The 15,744-nt window shown below is 28.9% G+C and overlaps 3 protein-coding genes across 3 annotated transcripts; all 3 read right to left on the bottom strand.

Annotated features, from left to right (window-relative positions):
* On the bottom strand, positions 1-1,170 carry LOC119669595 (the record flags this gene model as incomplete). The annotated part of the gene is given in 2 exon segments (XM_038079562.1): positions 1-864; positions 921-1,170. Coding segments are annotated over 2 exon segments (1,003 nt in total), but the record flags the coding sequence as incomplete, so codon positions are not given.
* Positions 1,171-2,831: 1,661 nt separating this feature from the next.
* On the bottom strand, positions 2,832-4,184 carry LOC119666553. The gene has a single exon (XM_038075835.1). It carries the CDS (start codon positions 4,182-4,184, stop codon positions 2,832-2,834), a length of 1,353 nt encoding a protein of 450 aa, XP_037931763.1.
* Positions 4,185-13,551: 9,367 nt separating this feature from the next.
* LOC119666554 lies at positions 13,552-14,898 on the bottom strand. The gene has a single exon (XM_038075836.1). It carries the CDS (start codon positions 14,896-14,898, stop codon positions 13,552-13,554), a length of 1,347 nt encoding a protein of 448 aa, XP_037931764.1.
* Positions 14,899-15,744: the final 846 nt, after the last annotated feature.

The raw sequence follows: 15,744 nt of genomic DNA on the forward strand, positions 1-15,744 counted from the left end.
ATTTATATAAATTTCTATAAAAACAGTCGTTGTATGGCAACAGTTCGTTCAACACCTTATTAAGATAGTGATGCTTCATAATATAACGCAAAATATAAGGAAACACTGGTTCACCACGCGCATAGGAATGAGGATATACCCTTAAGAAACCTTGTTCCTTATAATAATCTATTACTTTGGTAACATTCGGATGTACTGTTATTGAGTAAGCAATTACTTCTTGAGCACCAAGTATGCGCATCATTTCCATCCATTCTACCAAGCGTGCGGATATATCAACAAATGGAAACACCAAATTCTTCAAACAAACAGCAAAACCACCTTTCGTGATATTTCGTGTTGGTGGTTCATATATAACTTTCAAGTGATTTGTAGCTCTTTCGCATTCCTCAGCAACAATGGATACACTTTGTGGTACTTCAGAAAGCTTATTTCTTGGTAGTACACATGTTATCAAATATGGATACAAGACATTGGGGTTAGTGCCCCAATTCTTAAACCAAATTGGAAAGTATTTTGTTATGGGCACAATAATAGGTTCTTTTTGGTCTTCATACCATAATTGACAATAACTAATTGGAAATTCCTCTTCGGTTTGATTCACCATCGCCAAAACTCGTATTACTGGATGATCTGGAACGGCAGCCCGATTGTCATAGTATGCTCCGAACAGTTCAAAAGTCACATTTAAATTTTCAAATTCCTGATAAAAATTATTATGAAACTTTATATGCAAAATATTGGGATATTGAGCGCAGGTAGAATTTATGCCATAACCCTTATCTTTATTTTGTATATAAAGTTCAAACGGCAAATTGGGCAGTTCTTGATCAACACCTTCAATCATTTGCTCGATAGTGGGCTCTAAATAAAATTCATTAAAAATTCTCATCTTATCAAATGTCGAGTTTTTTATTTACCTCGCACTAGGGTATCCAATTTCAAATGTTCCGGATATATGGGATTAGAAATACTGTCCATATACCAGGCGATTGAGAAAATAAAAAGTTCCACTAGAATGACAACTCCCAAAATATAAAAACAACGTTTAGGAAACATTTCGTTTTAAAAAAGGTAATAAACGAGTATATACAAATTAATTTTTACTTCCGCAGTTGAATTGAAATCTACAATTCAAAATGTATCAAAATATAATTTATGAGAAAATTTTAAAACACACAAAACTAATATATAATAATTTCTAAATAAAAAATATTAACCGTATTGAAAAATCATTTTGACATAATAAGCAATGTATTTTTATTTTAGTTATGTGAATTTAATTTATTTTATCATATATTGTATCCTTATGGTTCTATCTCGAGGGGGAAAGGGTGTGAACATGTAAAGTATCTGATTTCATTTAACTTATTCCTTGTCTGATTCCTTGTCACTGTCCTTTCCAAGTCGACACACAGCTTCCACGCGTCCACCCCTGGATAACTACAATCATTCGTATATACTGATATATGCAGCAAAATCCTCCTCATGAATATATGTGATTATGTGTCGGGCTTAAAACCTACCATATAAAACCATAACTCCAATGAAAACGAAGAGTCAGCCCCGTATTAGAAAACCATTTACTCTTGTCGGCACACGTAAACGTTTTATGGTTTTTAAGTTCGATTTAAGAATATTCACCTGGAATGTCTAAACTCTTTACAGAGAATGTGCATCTATACAGGTGGTTAATGTCCTCAAGAAATATAAACCTGACATTACCGCCCTCCAAGAAATGCGACGGACGGGACAAGGATGCTCTAAAAAAGAACACTGTGACATCTAGTACAGCTGCCATACAATAAAGCACTAATTCAAAGTCGGATTTGTGGTAAGCCGAAAGTTGAGAAATTTAGTCTTAACCTTCACACCAATAAACGCAAGGCTTGTTGAAATCTACAATAAACCAACATTTTTTTCACATTAGGCTAATTTGCGCACACGCCCCTACGAAAGATAAAGATGACGACACCAAAGAAACTTTCTATGAACAGTTTGAACAAGCATATGAACGTTGTCCTCATTCTGTCGAAGTAAATTTAATCTTACCGGAAATACTACGCATTTAAAATAAATATGACACAATATATAAATTAGATTATCCTCAGTTATACTTTGTACTCATTGAAAACCTATGATGAGAAAAATTATTGTCCTCTCTCTCTCCCTCTCTCTTTCTCACTCTCCACAGTTGTCTATCATACTTTATCCATATTCTATTCGCTCTTGTTCTCTCGTCTTTAATTTTTTTTCCTCTACCTTTGTTCATCTTTTACTATGTCTTTTTATCTCTTTCTTTTTTTCTTTTCCGTTTTCTAAACGTTTATTCTCTCTTTTTCTATACATATTTTTCTCTTTTTTATTCGCTTTTTTTCAATTTTTCTACCCGCTTTTATTTTTTTATTCTCTTATAAATTAAGTCATTAATAAGTAAATATTTATATAAAATCTCAACGTTTGGTTAAATTGTTGGATTCTTATTATTTCATTATTCCGGAAATGTGTCTCATTTATAAACCAAATGTATTATATTCATTAAATTTCAGAAATACTTATTAGATTATGTATGGAATTATATAAAAACAGTTATCAAAATAATATTTGATAAAAATTTTCTGACCGAGCCGATGAGCTTCCTTTTGTTTTTAATATGGTTGTGATAAAAAAAAACACTCTTGGAATAAGAATTAATTAGCAAATATAATTTTAATATAATAATAATAATAATTAACATATTTTTTTTATATTTTTAAGGCTATAAATGGATTATGAAATACGAGCCTTTGGTCACGTGTTAGTACTACAAAATTACATTATTAATATCCAATTTAATTTTCGTTTATTGCCTTCTTAAAAAAATCCAATTCCTCAAACACTTTTAAAGAGCGTTTCACTAAATTTTCCTTAAAACGCCAAATATTAGAATCCAACACAGTTAAATTCAAAGTATTCTTATCGTCTGGATCACGATAATGTTGAAGTTGTGCATCAGTAATATTTATTTCCAGTCCACCACAACCCAACCAATCCATACTGTAGTGATTGTGAAGTGTTAAAGCATAATTTGTGCTGTGTAGACATTTCGTGGCCCAGCCAACAGGCATGTGCTCCTTAACTCTCTTTACATGTTGTAGCATATGAAAATATTTCGGAATATCTGTCGAAAAAGTACTCTGAACAAGTGGATAATATGTATTTCGAAAACAGATATCAGCGAAAGTCTCACAATTTGGACTTTCGTATTTTTGAACATATTCAACAATATCATACCAAGACGTCCAATTACCCAGTGGCATAATCACTTCGTCAGTATCGATGCCAGCCAAGTAATCATATTTATATAAATTTCTATAAAAGCAATCGTTGTACGGAAACATTTCGTTCAACACCATATTTAGATAGTCTTTTTGCATAATAAAACGCTGAAAATTGGGAAAAACTGGTTCACCACGTGCATAAGAATGGGGATATACTTTAAGAAACCCCGTTTCTTTATAGTAATCCATTACTTTTGTTGCATTTGGATGTACTGCAAGTGAATAAACAATTACTTCTTGTGCACCAAGTATTCGCAACATTTCCATCCACTCTACCAAACGTGCGGATGTATCTGCAAATGGAAAGACCAAATTCTTCACACAGACCGCAAAACCGCCTTTCGTTCTATTTCCTACTGGTGGTTCATATATAACTTTTAAATGATTTGTAGCTCTTTCGCATTCCTCAGCAACAATGGATACACTTTGTGGTACTTCAGAAAGCTTATTTCTTGGTAACACACATGTTATCAAATGTGGGTACAAGACATTGGGGTTAGTGCCCCAATAATTATGCCAAATAGGTAGGTATTTTGTTATGGGCACAATAATAGGTTCCTTTTGCTTTTCATACCACAACTGACAGTAACTTGTTGGAAATTTCTCTTCAATTTGGTTAACCATACCCAAAATACGTATTACAGGATAATCTGGAACGGCTGTACGATTGTCGTAGTATGCTCCAAACAGTTCAAAAGTCACATTCAAATTTTCAAATTCCTGATAAAAATTACTATGAAATTTTATGCTAAGTAATTCGGGATATAAAGCACAGGTGGAATTCAAGCCATAATTTTCGTTTTTATTTTTTTCATAAAGTTCAAGTGGTAACATTGGTAATTCTTCATTGATGCCTTTAACCATTTCCTCATAGCTTGGCTCTGAAAGAGTCTTTATATTGAGTTAAGTCTATTGACAAAAAAACTTTTTACCTCGTATTACGGTATCCAATTTAAGCTCTTGGGGAATTATAGTTTTACTTACTTTAGTTTTGATATTCGTGCAAGCAAAATTCAATAAAATAATAGCTACTAAATTTATAACAGTTATAAAAGCCAAGATTTTGAAACGACGACTGGTAAACATTTTACTTGATTTATTTGTATTTTAATAGAATTTCACTTTTGGAAAAATGCACAGAGATTTTATTATGTGATCAGTTGCACAGCCCAAATTGATCAAACAACTCGATCTGAATATTGAATATATTAAACTAATTTCATAGCAATCAATTTGCATATTCTATACATTAAAATAATGTTAGGAATAGACAAAACAATTAAGTTGATTAATTTGTCAGCAAAATAATTTTTTTTTTATCATCAGTTTGTTTTTATCATAAGATATAAGATACACTGACAAATTTAAACAGCACATTTATTGAAAGTTTTAGATTTTTTGTCAGCATTTCATAAATTATGTTTAAATTTACATTAAAGATAATATACAACTTGTATGACGGTCTTGCTCCACCAATTACAAAATATTATCGGTTTTCTCATTGGTTTCTCGGCAAGAGCGAGTTGCATCTTTGGCATCGAAATTTTTGAACGAAACCACGTTTGTGTCCAGCATTCACGTACTGCAACCTCAGTGTAAACCGCACAAGTTTTTCGAAATGCATAGCTCATTTCTTCAGATATTAGACAAATTACAATACGACGTAAAGTTTCATCTTTCGAATAGCTGTTCGTTGTTAAAATCACATTAGTACTGCCAGATATATGGGTACCAATACCATGCAGTGACAAAATTGTCAATATGCGCCCCTCCGAAATGGCTTGATACCCTTTTTAGAACATTATTGATATGATTATAATACGGCATGGACCGCTAATGATCACAATTGAATTAACTAACTATAGTAATTGGTTGTGGGTGTACAAATAGGAGTGATAAGTAGCAAAAACATAGAATAAGATGTTGTTTCAAGTACGAATCTTCAACCTTTCCCATCCAATTTTTTGGTCTCATTAATCTTCATTGATTATTGCAATGTCACAACAATCAAGTAGTAGACAACTTGAGGAGTCTGTAAAAAGTAAAATAAACAAATATCAGAACACTGTTGCAAGACATTCTATAAAAGCAATGCTATAAAGCAATAGTATACTTGAAAAAACTTGTGGACTGCAACGAAGGAGATAGTATAGAGTTCTAATGCAAAATAACTTCAAGGAACAATGCTATAAGGTGATGAACATTATGGTTGGTCAATGTTGATAACTACGCCATCTGTGACTTGAATTTACTTATTTAATTTTGAGTTGCGAGAAATAACTGGACAATTAATATTAATAAAAGATTTACTCCCACTAAAAAAACTAATTATAACTTTTTCGTGGTCTTGACCACTTCACATTGTTCAATATAGTAATTTTACTAACTGGAGACTGTCCAAGATTAGATATGGTAACCAGTTATAGGATCCTTACTGCCAAAGTTGTAAGTCAAAGAGAAATGGTAAAATTTAATTGATTTGCTTTGTCACTACTCGACATTGAGATCTCCATTTTATCTCCATTAAAAGTGCTTTAGTTAGTTAACGTGCCAAGGTATTAGTACAAGTCTAACTCTTAACCTCAACATGAATATATGAGATGAACTGTCACTGACATTTATAAATATATAGACATAATCTTACTCCACAATCCACTTTTTTATTATTATTATTATGTTAAAGCTATTTGAGCCAGTGCACTTCAGCACTTTTATTCTCTATTAACTCGAGGTATCTTCGAAACCCCTCTTTACGCCTTGTCTGGATTATTGTTTATCACTTCATCAGATAATTGATGATAATTAATCAGATAATTAATTCAGCAATAATTGACCTCAGATCTGCATTTTTGATACTCAAAATTTATCTATTGTCTATTGTGAACATTTAGTTAGTCTATAAAAAGTGTTTGCATTCTGCATTAAGTACTATAAGCAATAATTGCGGTATCATATATTATGATTTTAATTTTTAAATAGATATCAGAGCAAAAAAATTTAAATTAAAAACTAAAACTCTGTATTGCATTAAATCTTATTAATAATCTATTTAATTATCTGAACTTACTTCGGTGCAAATTGTAGCAAATGGTTCTAGATAGAAATGTAAACTTAAGTAGGAAAAGTAAATCGTTTACCAACTGGATGGATCTATCTAACCTTTGCTTTGTGCAAGGAATTGGCATTTTTTGTACTATATTGGGGTTTGTTGTTTTCTGTTGTGGGTTTTCTAATTGCTATTGCTATTATTATGCTGTGATTTATGGCTCCAAGAATACTGTGCGTTGAAAATGATTTCAGTTATTTTTATAGTTTTACTTTGTAAATAGTTTAGATTAATTTGAGTCTGCTAAACTTAAATTCACAACCTGCTTTTCTTCTAGATATATAAGTGTCAGGTAAATAACAGATAAAGTTGAATAATTTTGGCTTCAAAGGTTTAATGAAATTTGTTTTTATTCTAAGAATAACGCTATAATAAACATTTTCTTCTTATATATCCTTTCCCAAATTTCCTTCCTTCTCTCTCAAATAGATGGTCTTCCTTGAAAAAAAGGGTTTTTTGTGTTTTGTATATATGTTAAGTGATAATATATTTTAATTCTGTCTATTTGTATCAAAAACTGTAGTATAAAGTCGTAATACATAAAATGAGTCTTATTACTCCCAAAAATGTTCTTGAAATAGAACTAAATCTGAAATAAAAAAATGTTCTCATAAATGTTTATAAGTTTAAAATCATTGCATTGCATCATTGTATGCAATAAAAGTATAGTCTCTCAGTTATGTTCTAAGCCTAGTAATATACATACTATATGACTTGCCTACGAATCCCCAACTATTCTTTGATATCCATTTCACGGTATACGAAGCATATAGCTATATGGGTAGCCGAAAACTTTATTTCTTGAATAATGAAGTAATGTATAGTATAAAATTTAGTACTTTTTTAGAGTTTCGTAACATGTACTAGATTAAGAAATGATACTACTCAAAAAACGTATTTACTAAAATCTTTATCTAATTTTAAGTACTATGGAGGACAGTCTGAATTACAGTTAATGTTTCTGTACTCTACTGTCTTTAATGTCTCACTCACAACCAGTTATAGTTTTCGTCCGTAATATATGGGCGATCAATTTATCTACTTCGTTCAAACGAACAAAACATTGACATAAAAAAAAGATTTTATTATAATATTTATATTAAATTTTATTGTTGAATTAATAACATTTTTTTATTTTTCTTAATAAATCAACTCATAGATCAACTAAAGTAAGTTGTAAGCATTTTTTATCCTTTTGTTTTCCTTGTAAGAAACGAATTTCAAAGTATGTATCAGTTTATAATGAATGGAATTTTATTAATTTGTTCATTTTATGGACAGCACACCCTGTATATGTGCAGTGTAGAAAAAAATTCTTATGGCTTATGAAATGAGACCATTACTATATATCAGTACTGATTTAATAAAAGTTTTTATGAAAAAATAAGCAAAAAAAAATTATTTCAAAATGATATATTTTATATTGTCTAAAAACATTTTAAATATCCCTCGTATTTCTATGGTGAATATTAAACAAGTGCCACCTTACTCCAACATAACAAAATACATTGTGTTATACAGCATACAATAACACATATTATACAAAATGAATGAAATGTGTATATTTCTTATCTTATCTGTTTATTATTAAAAAAAATTTCTAGAAATATAAGTTGCTTTCAAAGTGAACAAAAATAACCAAACAGAAATGTTTGGCAAAACAGATTTACTTTTTCAAAATAGTCCCATTCCGAATCAATACATCGATTTGCATGGACTGAAAGTATTTTGTCGGGGTTGTCTTTAAGGATGTCGTAAGGATGGCTGCTACGTCTATATTGGCAACTGTGATTTTCCGAAACGGTAAAAAAAACTAACAGATTGAATGAATTCAGAGAGTACTTAACCTATCCGGCATGTTATTACCTGTAGATGGCCTCACGTCGAGTTTTTTCGTAACCTTCTTTACTTTTGAGAATACATTACATTTGCATATAAGTTTTTTTTAAAATAAAAAAGTAATTATTTACATAACTAACATTGTTAACATTATATATAGTGCAGTAAATTATGATATATGTAAAAATCAGCAATGCTCAAAAAAGGACACACCCTTTATTAGTTTGTATTTGATAAGCGTTTATAATATAGACGTAGATAAACATAATAGTAATTATGAAAGTAAATTAAGTATTTTAGGTGAATCTAATATCAGTTAATATTGTTAATTTATTTGAGTTGTTAGATTGCATTAACATTGATAACATTAGTCAATACTTAAACATATGGGGGTCATGGGTGTGCTGTGACTCAGCGCTAAAATACTTTTAATCGCTCAATCTTTAAATGATAAATATATATTAAAAACTAACATTATATGATTTTTTGAGATATGAACATATAGGGGTTTTATCATACTAGAATAATTTTTGACTGACACTATGAGTTTTTTTATAGCTTCAAATTTATATAATCCATTCAAGTACTTAACACATATTGAAAAAATTTAAAACAATACAAAATATTTCACAGAAGCTTTATAGTCATACATAATACATAATATACTGACTTTAATTTAATTCATGTTCAGACGTAGGTTCATTTTATGTCAATTTAATCCTTAAAAGTCATGCATTGACTTATTAATATGTATTCAGTTTTTATTGGCCATTGTTCCATTAGTTCCATTAGTTAAATTTACTAAATCACAGAAACCCACAATAAAATAAAATAAGTGCTTTCTTCACTCGCTCTGAGGAAGAAAACCCTGATCAACCTCTAAAACTGTATTTGCAAATAAAAATCATACTAAAATGTCTAAGATCTTATATTTTCTATTTATTAACTTTTACTTCTATTTTATGAAGTAATTGGAATTTATAATATATTTTACCTGAATTTTTTATTGATTATAAAACTTATTTTAAGACAAGTATAAATGAAATAATTTTTCTCTTCTTTCTCTTCAAGCAGTTTGTATTAATACTCTATTCATTATCATCATCCTTGACTATACAGTACATATAGGACCCAAGCCTATATTATAAGAGTCTTCTATTCTTATCTGTTTTTTTGCTTTTGTTTTCCAATTTCTTAGGTTCATTTCTTCTAAGTCAAGCTGCACACTGTCTTTCCATCGTTTTCTTGGTCGCCCTCTTCTTCGGTCCTCTAAATCTTAAGCGGTACTCTCATATCCGAAGTTCTTATCACATGTTCAACCCATCTTAATCGCTGCTTTTTCATAAATTTGTTAATTGTAACACCTTTAGCTAGCTGTTCTAGCTCGTGGTTGTATTTTATGCGATACATCCCCTTTTCTTTTAAGGGACCAAACATTTTTCTGTTAATACACTATTAATTTTGAATTAAAAGATTATATAAATGCTTCTTATTTCGATATATTCTTCCCTCCAATAACCAATTCTTCTGATGATTTCATATTAATACTACGTTCAAATTGGCTTAAACTATCTACCTCATCACATTCCAAATATTCCAAATACAGTCCAAATATTGCTGCTCATCAATATATATCAACATTTAAGCCTGTAGTGAACAAATATACGTATGTTCACATATTCAAATAAAAAATATTAGCTTTAAAATTGAGCCAAAAACAAAAAGAATTCATGAAGCAGTAAAAAATGTAGTAGTAAAAATGAAATTGTAAACTTTTTGATTAATAGAACTGTCTATAGAATATGTCATCATAGTCATGATAATAAAGAGCTTAAATAGATAAATAATAAAAAAAATTAAATAAAAAAGACAAAATGATAGATTGAATTTTTGAAAAAAAAAATAATTTAGATTACATTGCATAATTTCAGGCGCAGAATAAATGCATTTAATAAATTATGACACTCAGATAAAATACGATTATTAATAAGTGGTCCATATTGCAAAGACGTTCTTACATTACTGTTGAAAATTTATAATTTATTAAAGAATAATTGCAAAAGTTGCGAAAACTAAATTTAAAAAAAAATTTCTATTCTATGTATACTAGAATATATTATATATAGTTCTATATAATAAATATAAAACTTAATATATCAAAAATATAAATTGTCATAATGATCGCAAAATATAAGCGTAAAAGTTTATATAGAATGTAATTTATAACGTATTTAGATAATCGCTTTAATAATTTGGTTCTGATCAAATGTGTTCTAGGAAAATCAAAAACCAATGTCAGTTTCAATCAGAATCTCAACGAAATTGAATTGGTATTCTTATATCTAGTAAAAATCAGATAAGCACCTGATTTTTAATTTTGGTTAGTAATAAAGTTGATCATACTGTCATATCTAAAACATAAAGCAGAACCTTCAATTCATGTGATTAGTTAACACTCCAAAATTTCATAACATACCTATGGTAAAGATGTTGTATACGGTTTCTGTGAAGCAAAGGACTAAACTTCCTTTTTAAATTCAAATCTAAATTCAAGTTCGTTCCATATCAGGAATAAATCCATATTTCGGAATAGGACTTAGGGTCCCAAACATTGTCTGTTTGGAAGGAAATAGCACAACATTTTATCTCAAATAATAGTATTGAATGTGGTTCATAACATAAGAAGAACTTGAATACCGACTTTGTCTGAGTTCATTATATTGCGTACGTTACGTATATAGCCGCTCCTAAGAATATGGTCTTACGAATTTCAGTATTAACTAATTTCCCTTTAGAACCCTTTAGAATTTCAAGTACTGATAAGTCGACTAGGTAATATAAAGTACATTGGAGCATATGACTATTAAGTTCTAATGCTTATGTAAAGAGTTTAAACTATATTAACTAACTTCTTATTGGTCTCTCACTAGTACAAGAACTTTAAATAAAAACCCAAAATCGCAAATATTACCTTTCTCTCCTTTACACCTGCTTTAATAACAATTAATAATTTTACAAGAAATATAAGATTTGAAATAATAAAAGCCCTAAAAAAATGGTAAGACAAACATTTAAATATGTATTTTAATCATTTTCAAATTTTACTTAATACAAATTGTAATTGAGTGATTATTATAATCTGACCGTTCAAAACTTGCATTATCTTACTTCATACAATCTTTTTAAAATTATATGGGAAAACGTTTTTAAACGCTAATATAATTTAATCTGCTTTCTGTAATTCGCCAAACATATTTTTCCTGAGCTTTTATTACTATATAGTATATATATATTATATATAGTATACTATATGTAGGTACTTATAGTATTTACTAATTACAGCTATGTTTACGTAGAGAACATCTTGATCCTTTTGGACTTCTATATTTATTAGCTGTACCCTATAACTATAGTCCATATGTCCAGATTAGTGCGGTAATAACTACAATAACCATGAAATTTTTTTTATTCTCAAATGAAGTTGTTCTTTTTTGCAATTTAAATGCAATTCTTTTAGAATAAATATTCTTAACTTTAAATTAAGGTAAATATTTTTAATTTTAAAACAAAATTTTTTGAATATTAAAAAAAAATTGGAAAGAGAATGTTTAAGTTTTTGAAAAAATATTATGATATTTTAATATTTTATATAATGAATAGTTATCATTGTACCCTTAAGATAGATCAAAAAATATGTACCGTAAATATTTTTTATAAAAATAAAAATATTATTCAAATATTTAACACAAATTAATAAGTGTTATTTTTTTTTATAAAAACTTTTTATAAACGACATAAGCCCGGTAATAATCAAAACAACCTATTTTAAAAAATATCAAATATATATAATTTTAAAAATCTTCTAGTCTACATAAACGAGTTACGATTTTAAGTATAGCAACTACTTTATAGTTCCGGTGGATTAAAAATAATATACTATAATATACTTGTAGATATAACAAATTTATAGATTCATTTTTGCAAATTTAGTGCAAAATAATAATTATATTTACAACACCACCATAAATCGGTACGGTTATATGACTACATGTTATGATAATTTGAAAGCGCAATTTACAGAAGACTATAAAATTTTTCCAAAAAATATTTCCAGTGAATTATAAACAAATTATATAGCTATTTGCTATATCAATTTATTATATTCATTTATTTGTACTACACAAATTATATATAGCTATAACTTGAGCCCAGTGAATTATAAACAAATTATATAGCTATTTGCTATATCAATTTATTATATTCATTTATTTGTACTACACAAATTATATATAGCTATAACTTGAGCCCTATCTATATCTTTTAATACTACAAGTAGACATAAATAGTGTACCCTCTACAAACCTACTGAAGTTATTACACGACAGTTATTCAACTATAATACAACCATTCTCTCTGTAGTGTTGAGGCACCAGCGATAATATTGAGAGAAAGAATTCATGCTCATTTTACCTGATAGGTGGAATATAGAGTTTTAACTGTTTATTTAGATCAACATAGAAACTCACTTATCAGAGTTAAGTAGCAATCAGCGTCAATTAAATATATAATTTTATACACATCATATTATGAAAGCCAATAGTTAGTTTTCAAATCAATTCTCCATTATGAAAATCAAGTTTTTATAATAAATATTTATTTTTCGACTATTAGTCATATCGTGTCTACAGCAATCACAGATATTGTAGTACAACCTCAAGACAAGAGAAATTGTGTTATACTACAAAAAATTTAAAAATAAACGCAATATTCTAAATATATGAGACATAACGACTATTTTTATTATCTTATCATTTTAGCCATTTAAACATTTTTTTTTTTAATGCAATCTTAGACAACTTTTCTGTCACTATAAATTTATTTCAATAAAAAGTAAAACAAAAACAAATTAAAATATTAATTTTTATATACGTATATATAGCGTATTCAATAATTTTGACAATGTGACTTAGTCGACTGTCTATTCAATCATGTCATTTTATTATTCATATCCAGATTACACTGGTATTAATTACTGGAACACATAATAGCAAGTTTACTTAGAAAACTTTTGAACGTAATTAAAAATTATTAACTTTGATTAGAAATTTCATTGGTTTTCCTTCATACTCGGTTGAGATCTTTATTTAAAGGAGAATTTAAAATTTTACTGAGACTCTGATATAGAAAAAAAAACTTTTAGAGAGATTGAAAATATTTAAATTACATTGCTTATGCTGGAATTATTACTAACTAAAAAGTATCACATCGTACTTATAAATTTATCTATTATGTCTCTTTAAAGAAATTCAAGTCCTCAAAAACTCTCATTGTACGTTTAACCAGATTTTCCTTAAACCGCCAAATATTAGCATCCACCACACTGGTATTCAAAGTTTTCTTATCGTCCGGTTCTCTATAATGCTGTAGCTGAGCTTCAGTTACATTAATATCCAATGCATAACAACCCAAACGACTCATACTGAAATGATTATGCAGTGTCAAGACATCACTTGTGTTATGTAGACATTTGGCAGCCATACCAGAAGGTAAATGTTTCTCAACTCTTTTCACATGCTGTAACATATAAAAGTATTTCGGTATATCCGTGGAATATGGAGGCTGACCTTCGTACCTTGGATAATAGACATTTCGAAAACAAATGCTTGCATAACTATTACATTTTGAATTTCGAAATTTTTCACTATATTCAACAATATCATACCATGATGTCCAGTTACCCATTGGCATAATCACTTCATCAATATCAATACCAGCCACATAATCATATTTATATAAACTTCTATACAAACAATCATTGTATGGAAACATTTCGTTTAGTACCATGTTCAAGTAATCTTCCTTCATAATATAACGCTGATAATTTGCGTATACAGGCTCACCACGTGCATAAGAATAAGGAAACATTCTTAAGAAACCCTTTTTCTTATAGTAATCTATTACTTTAGTAGTGTTTGGATGTATGGTCAATGAGTATGCAATTACTTCTTGAGCACCAAGTATACGCATCATTTCAAGCCACTCTACTAAACGTGCTGACATATCCGCAAATGGGAACATAAATCCCTTAACACAAACTGCAAAGCCACCTTTTGTTCTCCTTCCCAATGGTGGTTCATATACGACTTTCAGATGATTTGTAGCTTTATCACACTCTTTATTTACAATTGATATGCTTTGCGGAACTTCGGAAACTTTATCTCTTGGCAGCACACAGGTCAACATGTGTGGATATAAGTGGTTAGGTTTATTGCCCCAATATTTATACCAAATTGGTAAATATTCTATTATGGGCAGAATTATAGGTTCCTTTTGTTTTTCATACCACAATTGACAGTAACTTGTGGGAAATTTCTCTTCAATTTGATTTATCATTGCTAATATACGTATTACAGGATGTTGTGGCACTGTGGTACGATTATCATAGTATGCGGCAAATAATTGAAATGTCACATTTAAGTTGGCATATTGCTGATAGACATTATTATGAAACTGTATTTCGAGTACTTCTGGATATGGAGCGCATGTGCTATTTAAACGAAAACCTCTGTAGCGATTTTTCACATGAAGCTCCAGTGGCAGATTAGGTAATTCCTTATTTACCGCTTTCACCATTTCTTCAAAGGTGGGTTCTAAACAATAACTTATTAGATATTTAACATTCTAAAGCACCTAATTTTCATTACCTTTCACTGATGTGTCCAAATTCAGTTCTTGCGGATATATAAGTTTATGCATTTTTGTAGAAAAATTGATAAAACCAAAATTCAGTAATATAACAGCGATAAAATTAATAAATGTTATAAATGCTAATATCTGAAATCCACGTTTTTTAAACATTTTGTTTGGAAATTATTTCTAATTATTTTGAGATGAAATAATAAAATAAATTAAATTTTGTTACTAATTTCTTAGTAGAACACTTTTACAGTCGCAACTTAAACGAAAACTAAATATTAAAATATATTTTCTTTTGTTTATTTAATTCAACATGTTTTAAAAACTGAACTGAAATCTCTTTTTTATCAAAAACCTTTATTCAACATAAAATGCAGACTACGCTAAATAATTCACTAAAAGTAACTACAGTGCTAGATTGAATTCTGAAGGAGTTATACAACTCAGTTGATACAAATAGAATTATCTGAACCGACAAAACAATGTGTATTTACTTAGTTAAACAAAGGTCTGTAGATAACTGACAACTGAAGTACTTGAAACATCTGTGCAAATCATATTTCTAGAAATATTCAAATTTATTAGTCGATGCTGTTCAAAGCGAATTCTTCAGTGCTTTATAACACCAAAGTATTTGAAATCATCAGGTGGTGAATTATCTTATATATTTTTTAGCAAAAGCTTGTGAAAAGGTTAATTGTTTTTTTTTCTAGAAATACATCATTTTTATTTTCTAATAATATTCTGATTATTGAAACAAAGGACAAGATTCTTTTTTCTCAA

Source organism: Teleopsis dalmanni, chromosome 1, assembly GCF_002237135.1.
Source record: "Teleopsis dalmanni isolate 2A chromosome 1, ASM223713v2, whole genome shotgun sequence".
In the NCBI taxonomy this organism is placed as follows: domain Eukaryota; kingdom Metazoa; phylum Arthropoda; class Insecta; order Diptera; family Diopsidae; genus Teleopsis; species Teleopsis dalmanni.

Bases quoted from the DNA above. Each gene is read 5' to 3' on its own strand.
- LOC119666554 (XM_038075836.1), bottom strand. From the start codon at position 14,898: ATGGTGAAAGCGGTAAATAAGGAATTACCTAATCTGCCACTGGAGCTT.
- LOC119666553 (XM_038075835.1), bottom strand. From the start codon at position 4,184: ATGGTTAAAGGCATCAATGAAGAATTACCAATGTTACCACTTGAACTT.